This window comes from Limulus polyphemus, unplaced genomic scaffold (genome assembly GCF_000517525.1).
Source record: "Limulus polyphemus unplaced genomic scaffold, Limulus_polyphemus-2.1.2 Scaffold1598, whole genome shotgun sequence".
Taxonomy (NCBI): domain Eukaryota; kingdom Metazoa; phylum Arthropoda; class Merostomata; order Xiphosura; family Limulidae; genus Limulus; species Limulus polyphemus.
This window is the reverse complement of record NW_013667208.1, coordinates 241,666-250,229: the sequence shown is the minus strand read 5'-3', so window position 1 is coordinate 250,229 and position 8,564 is coordinate 241,666. Positions and strand designations below refer to the sequence as shown.

At 31.8% G+C, this 8,564-nt stretch overlaps 1 protein-coding gene across 1 annotated transcript in view; it reads right to left on the bottom strand.

Annotated features, from left to right (window-relative positions):
- Positions 1–8,564, bottom strand: part of LOC106464247 — a 41,167-nt gene that overhangs the window by 19,135 nt on the left and 13,468 nt on the right. Inside the window, exons 4-5 of the mRNA XM_022391963.1 lie at positions 7,407–7,520; positions 3,608–3,685 (exon numbers count right to left, since the gene is read on the bottom strand). Of these exons, the coding sequence (XP_022247671.1) occupies positions 3,608–3,685; positions 7,407–7,520 (192 nt within the window). The remainder of the gene's footprint in view (positions 1–3,607; positions 3,686–7,406; positions 7,521–8,564) is intronic.

The following is an 8,564-nucleotide window of genomic DNA, read 5'->3' as shown; positions in this document are numbered from 1 at the left end:
AAGTTACTTTGTACAGACCAAAGATCACCTTTATGTTATTTGATACGGTAACATGATTGCACATGAACTGCATCATTGTAACTTCTGTATTGTTAGCCAAGCACGGGTGAAAGGTCAATATAATAAAAATAATAAATATATATATATATATATATATAAATGTATAATGTTATGAGATTTAAGCTATTTCATCTAAACATTTATGTTTATGTTATAATTGGGGTTCATTCTAAAGTAAAAGATGCATAATTTATGTTTATTTCCAAATTTTTTAGGGTGGTTACAAGATCTGTCAAACCTACCAAACCCATACAGAGATTAATTACTGAAAATAACAGATAAAATATATACTTTTTTCTTAAGAAATGTTTGATAACTATTTGGACATTATAAAGATTTTGCATGTTAAATTTTCTTATGCATTAAAGTATTTTTAATGTTAAGATGAAAATTACTTTGCACGATAGATAGGAAAGTGTGAAAAGAAAAAAAAAAAGGCATGAGAAAAACACTGCTTTACAAACCTTAAGACTTAATTAAAAAAAAAGATATTTTGCATATGAAAGCATTATAATGTTTACTGATAAACTGCCAAATTTCGTTAACATTTGCTTACTAATTTAAAAGTTATAGCATGAAAACTATAACAAGCATAAAATGGTTACCAGGTCGGTCCCAGGGACCAAGCTTGGGTTGAAAGAGTTAATATAGTAATTTCCAACTTGCCCATGACAAATTAAAGCTTTACCTTTTAAAGTGCTAAGGTTACAGGGTTTCTTATTTTTGCTTTCATTGATTTTTTTGAACTGACATTTTCTTAACATCATGAGCTTCAAGCCTATTACAATCAAAGGTATAGAGATGATACTTTTGTCATATTTAATTATTCCTAACAGGTAAATCGGTTCTTACAATATCTTAATGATGAACATTAAAAAACAGAAATTCTGTATAATAAGAAAAACTTTACATGTTTATATTATAATATTTAGAAATGGATTAATTTGAAATAAATCTGATGAAAATACTAATTCATCATGCCCATATACAAAAAATCATAATTTTATAGATAAGGTTAATAATCTTGAATAAGTAAAATTCAATGTTTCAAAACAATACCGTATTGAGATGTATTAACCCTTACAGCATGAATAGCGACATTTGTTGACATAACGAACCCTTTTCTGTTTGTCTAAAATATATTGTGTCACTTGGTTTTGTAATACCAAATATCCCCCCAGTGAATGAAAATAAATGTTTTGGTTGTATATGGTTGTATTTGAAAAAATAACACCACTTATCACTAATAATCACAAACTACAAAAAAAGTTTAAAATTCCATAATATTTTGGACATTTAAAAATGGCATCCACAACACAGATGCAAGTATTCAGAACTAACTAAACACAAAATATTATAATGAATGGTAGTGATGATGTACACCTACTATGCTCTGAAACTGATAATGAGTTTGCTAGTGATCACCAGGCAAATGCCCTCAGCAACTAGGAAGCTCCACAGCACTATTCACAACCATGTACATAGGGTCATACACAAGGAAGAGGGTGGATAGGTGGAGTCCAGCCACCTGCTCCTTCAACAACATACTCAAACACCTACCAGTGCTGTAGACAGAGGAAGGAGAGGAAGAGCTGGCCAGCTGCAGCAAGCTTCTACGGTTACCACGGCCCATCCAAGTGCAACAACAACCTGCAGTTGATGACTGGCAGGGATATGATTACTCTGAACTATCTGAAAATGACTGGTTACCAGAGTATAATTGTCAATGTGCTTGTGGATACTACAAATTTTCAACCTGTAGATTATTTTTAATTTCTTTTTTCCAGAACTTATTTCTAAAGAGACGAACAGGCATGCCAAAGAGTGTTTCAACAATCCAGTTGACATTGCACCCTAGTCTTGTTTTCACAAATGGGTGAATAAAAATTTATCTGAACTAAAAGCTTACGTAGCATTACAGAATGCAATGGGAATGTGCCAGAAGGATAAACATGAAGACTAATGGGGAACCTTTTGGCTCACCTTCACTTCATTCAGTTATGTTGAGAAATCGACCTGAGCTGATAATTTCCTTTCTCCACTTTACAGACAATGGTCTTGACAGACCACAATGGGGTCAGCCTGGATTTGATTCTCTCTGGAAAATATCTGTAACCCTCCACTAAGCACTGCGTTTGGTCCATGTAAACACCTATCTATTGATGAAAGTATCATTACATTCAGAGCTGTGTATCTTCCAGGCAGTATTTGTTATCTAAACCCACAAGTTGAGGAATAAAAAATTATGCCTTATGTGATAGCAAATCTAGTTAAACTTTGAAATTTATCTCTTATTGTGATCAAGGAACTGTTGTCACTTGGGATGAGTTTTCTGTAACTCAATCTATTTGCTCAGAATTACTGTAAAGGTATGAACACAGCAGTGCAATAATGTACACTGATAGTTTCTACTCAAAGGTTATTTGCTGAACTAGAAAGTTTGAAATTTGTAAGGTAATGCTTTTTCATCTTTGTGGAAAATATATTCAATGCTGTGACATCAGTATTAAATTTTTATTCAGTGCCAAAACGATGGAATATGTCCACACTTTCATATAATCTATCCACAAATTGATTTATCTATATTTTTTAAACTTGTTAAAGTCTGGAAAAACAGGGTAATTTGCCTAATTTTCATAATTTCTGATTTGGGAGAAAGTAATAGCCATAGGATACAGACATGGAACTTTATCACTGCCTTATGAACTTTCTTTAAGTGTGTGCATATAAGTAGTTTGGTCAATATATCGATTAGCATGCTACACTCTTTATCTGCAGAAAAGTTGACTCCCTTTTAATAGCACATGTCATGTGCACCTTCATAAAAAAAAAACCAACAAAGTGGAGTGAAAATTAATTAATCAAACAAAATGGGAGTCAGATCCAAAGCTTTTCTTGCAAGAATGGTAAAACTCCTTGAGAAGTATGTCTATGTTATAGTGCCATCACTCAAGAAATAACCCTTACACTTTTGGTAAAAGAGGCTAAAAATTAAGCAATTTAGACAAAATGATGATATAACTAAAAACTAGGGAATGAAGCACCAATGTTTTCCTTAGGCACAAGTGCATTCATTAAATAACATACAAATAAAAAGCTGAAATTCAATGAGCAGTAACTGAACAAAAATGAGGGCATAACATTTCTTCAGATTAGAGAACAACTACTTCCCAAAATGTAATAACATACAATTGAAAAATGTCACAAACAGTCACATATCTATTAAGAGCAAGCTGCTGTCAATACGTGAAGATCATTCCTTCGTAATTCATGTTTATGTTGGTGTCATAAGTAGTTTGGCAACAAATGTTGGTACAGAACATTTAGAAACTAAGAAAGCTTATTTCATAATGAACATAATATTAAGTAAAATATAAATATGTATACACACACACACACACACACACATATACATATATATATATATATATATATATATATATATACATATATATATACAAAATATGTCTTTCTAATTGTGACTTAATAATCATATCAAAGACTTCTCTAAATACAACAGAAGTATATGTTTAAATCCAAGTCTTACCTGACTCTAGCTACAGCTGCAGCCACAACTATTAGGTTGGGAATGAGATGTCCTACTCTGAGTCGCTGCAAAATATGTCTATCAAACTGTTGTAAGGATCCCTTCTTTAATCCTGTACACATTAAATTGGTAACCACAACTTCAACAGTTATCACAAACATACTCAAGCACCACAATTATTTAACCCCCTCTATCTCTGGGGCACATAAGGTTTGCTAATAACATACAATTAAAATTCTTAAATCTTTAAACCTGAGTGGACGCTACAAATGTCCAGCTGAAAATCCCAATTTACCCATCAGACGGTGACAGCATCTGATAACATTGTCTCTTTGGCTGAAAGCTAATCCAAACCATATTATTATCCACAAAATTACGAACATTGAAGTTTTATAAGGTATATTTGCTGATAATACCATTATCAATGCTTATACTGATATAATAATCAGTGCATCTCTAAGTACAACATATCACTTCTGTCATGAAAAATGAATGTGACTGAAGTTTATTGGACTAGAATTATAACAGAAGAAAGCATAAAATGAGTGACTAATGAATAAATACGGTCACTAAAATAGATTTTGTACATAATGGAATTTGAAGCATTAACTCCCTTGCTTTGGCTTTGTCAAGTAATAATTAAAATAATAATTAAGTAATAATTAAAAACCATTTGTAGACAAAAATTCGGAATTTTTAATAATGTATTTCAACTAAAAATCTGTCCATGAAAATATGGAATCAAAGTGTTGACTGCTCAGAGTGCAAAATGATTTTCATGTTAAGATTAAAACTTTTATACATCTGAAAAATCTCAAATTTCATTTGCATAATCTCTAGAATCTCCTAATTAACTTTCAAACATTTTTGGTCAGTAAAACTTTAAAATCTAAATTACTTTTTCTTTCTAGAATAACTTCAAATCATAACATGAAACTACATTTGTTTATCCTAAATAGCTTTAAAATTGTAACAGTATACATCTGTTTATACTTAAATTAGTTTTATTACCCTTTGAACCATGTTTAACTGTTAGTCTTAACACAAAATTTTTAATTTACTCAGCAGATGTAAAGCTCACACTACCCTATCAAATTACATAAGGCACGGGCTAGTCATGAGTTGTTTGCAAGCATATCTCATGAAACTTATTATTATTATTCCTTATTTCACCTAATCTAACCTAAAAAGTTTCTAACTTTTACATTTTGGTAAACTTTATAACAATAAATAAAGAATACACATGAAAAACAAATAAAGTACTTACCTGGGTCTTTTTGTTTTTGTAGTCAACTGTCAATGAAACTTAACCCTACTTTTTACACTAATGGTACTACTGCACTAAATAATTTTTTTTAAATTAACCAATGCATCAAAGAACACAGAATAATCACATATAAAAAGCAGACAATGTCCCATAACTATCAGTCTTTCCGGCTTTCTTATTCAGCGATAAAAGCTGTTAAAAATTCACTATGCTCGTCAATGTGTTTCTCATGGGAATAAAGTTACAACTAGAAGTGCAAATACACAATTCTCTATACAGAAAACAATGTAATATAATACGTCATTTGATAGGTTAAAACCTTGGCTTTCTATTGATTATAAAAAATATAGTATTAAATGTCAGAGAAAACTATTGGAAATTTCTGAAAACAAGAGGATATGACAGGCGAGTGTAGCAAGTGGGGTGTGATTTTCTACTTGATGGCTCTGTAACTAAATAAAATTGAAGGTTACAAAATTTATGTATTGCCTGAGCAAGGATAACATTATGAGGAGGAATTTATGTTAAATTTCATACTTCTTAGAGGGGTGATAAATAAATTAGAGAACAGGGTATACCTAGAGAGCAAATGTCACAATTCTCATACTAGGGGAAATTCAGTATTTTTTTTAAATATTGCCTTATAAAATTAATAACTTAAAACTTATATAATAATACTTGATTTATTAGCTACATTTTTATGCCAAGTTAATTTATATACCATGACAAGAAAGTACTTGAATTAAATTTTGAATGTAACTCACTAAAACCTTATGACATGCATAGAAAAAGATGCCAGTAGCAAAATTTTTAAACAAGGGTGAAACTGGATAGATAAAATAGAACAGCTAAAAGTCTCTATCCTGGCAATTAGCCAGGAAAATAGCAATATGTTATAATACAAATAACTTCTAATATCTGCCTTTGGGTTTGATTATTCAATAAACACACCTGATGGCCAAGCATAGCTCTCATCTTGAAATAACATCTCAAGTGATGAAAATTACAAAAAAAGAAAATTATTACTGGATACCGATATCCAAAATGAAAATAAAACCTCAAAAGAAATTTCTATAACAGTCTCTGCCACTCTTTTCAGGAGTTTCTGAACCTGTGTTCTACGATATGCTTAGACAACAGGTAACTTGTGTCTCTGAACTGCAGAATTGGAACACAATTTAAAGAAGCTAAGTTATTCTGAAGCTGTGTAAAAACAATCACCAGAAAAATGTGTGGATGATCTTTGGAAAAGTATTTTGCAGGAAAGTATCCTATATTAATACAAGGTTGTTGTTTTTTTTGTGAATTTGTTTGTTTATCCACAAACTTCTCCCACAGTTTTGGAGAAAGCAAGACAAAACTTTTGAGGGAGATTGAGGATGATTCAAGTGAGGTCCTTATCTATATAGCAAAGCAACCCCTCACCCCCACTACTAAGAGAAGTTAAAACACACCACAAGGTAACACAGGCATAAAAGGGGTCTAGAAACAGGTTTTTCAAGGTTTTCAAACCCAAAACTGGCATCGGATTTAGTATTCCTGGTGCCCTCATCCATTTATGTCACCTCTCAAAAGTCAGAGGGCTAAACGTGGGACATGTGCTCAAGAATCATGGGTGGGTGTCCTGACGGTGTTTGTTTATGGGTATAAACCCCCCTTGAGTAAGATATAAAAGTATTTGGGGATAAAGGAGGAGTTTCTAGTACACTGTGCCTCTGTGAATCATGATAGGGCTTTGGAGACCAATAGTACAGAGCAGATATTTTATTGTTCTGAAGAGCTATGCTAAAAATCTTTTTTTGAATTTGTGAATTTTTCCTGTGTGTGATTTATTAAAACAAAGTAATTCTTTAAATAGTTGCTTCATTTTCACAACAGATGCACAAAACAAACTGAAACTGCTTAAATTATCAAAGGAATTTAATTACTTGTTGAGTGAAATTAACATATTTTTGTTCCTAAAACTTCAATAGCTCAAAACTTGAATATACTTATTGCAACTATATATTTGATATAATTCAAACTTATAATAAAGTACATCCAGATAACCAATTGGCACAATATTTTGAACCTAATCTTACATTTGTAAAATTCAACAAGAATTATTCAGTTGGAGAATAGATATTTACTTGAATACCAATAAATATGTCATTGCATAGTTAAGGAAATATCAGTCAATCCAGTTTGATCTGACTTGTTTGAAGTTAAGCACAAAGCTACACAATGGGCTATCTGTGCTCTGCCCACCATGGGTATTGAAACCCAGATTGTAGCATTGTAAGTCCACAAACATACTGCTGTGCCACTAGTCATCACTACCCACTGCCAACTCTTGGGCTATTATCTTACCAATGAATAGTGGGATTGACTGTCACATTATAACACCCCCTACAGCTGAAAGGGCGTGCATGTTTGGTGGGATGGGGATCAAACCCACAACCCTCAGATTGTGAATCAAGCGCCCTAACCACCTGGCCATGCCAGGCTCGGGGAGCATCGTATCCAGTGTCTAAATTTCACTTGAAAGGATACAAGAATGTTTCCGTACAATGAGTTGCAGTGACAGCCAACAGGAAAGCTGCTTCTTGAACACCAAGTAAAAGTTTTCCTAATTCACTCTGATGTTCACTTTCTTCAAGTCTTTTTCTGAAAGAGAAACCAACAAAAATGAGACAAACCTGGTATATATTTCAAATCTTTTCAGGAAATATAAATACAATAAAAAATGACTAGTTGAAAAAGTTCTATTCCATCCTTCTTACATAAAAACAATTCCAGTATTGTTACACAACCTTATATAATAAAATATTGACTGTAAGTTCAACTTAAGAAATTGAGCTGGTAGGCCAATCATAAATACGAAAATGGGATAACCTATCATTTTCACTCCAATATATATATATATTCTTGGTTGAAATCAATTTATGTATACATATTTTTTTCTACATAAATTAAAAGTTCTTTTACTTATGCTTGTTGTTTGAATATGATACATTTAACATTTGAACCACCAGAATATTCCACCACTGCTACTGTACACTCTATACATAAAAAGACTTATCTGAGGTCTTCACATACACAAAAATTGTCTTCATTTTTGAATAAATACAACTTAACCCAATGTACATGGTCTTGGTCCATTGGACTGACACCATATTGAAGAAGGAATATTCACTACAATTCCTAATCTACTAGGTGTATATACAAGAAATATGGTAAATATGGCTTCTAGTAAAACGTACAAGTCTGTTGTACACAAAAAAAATCACTAGTTACAAAGATATCTGTACTTGAGAGATGTCTGATTTAATGGCATCAGTCTGATTCAAACTAATATGTCGGGGTGCAAGGCGATGTTCCTGTGAACAATAAAGATTCTTTTTTTGTCCTTGTATAGTTTGTATTTGCATAACCTCCGAAATGCATATCTAAAGTTTTTGTCAGTATTACTGTATATTGTATCTGTTACTCCCCTCCACCATGAAATATTGCTAAGTCAACAATATAGAATAAAATGAATACCGTATTTTTCGGAATATAAGACGCACCCTTATTTTGAAGACAAAGTTTTGGGAAAACTATAATTTTTTTTTTTATTATTTAGGGAGCATTATAAATAGTTATGTTTTTAAAAGAAAAAAACTACTATTGTTATAAATAACACATTCTAAGTAACTAAACTATGCATGT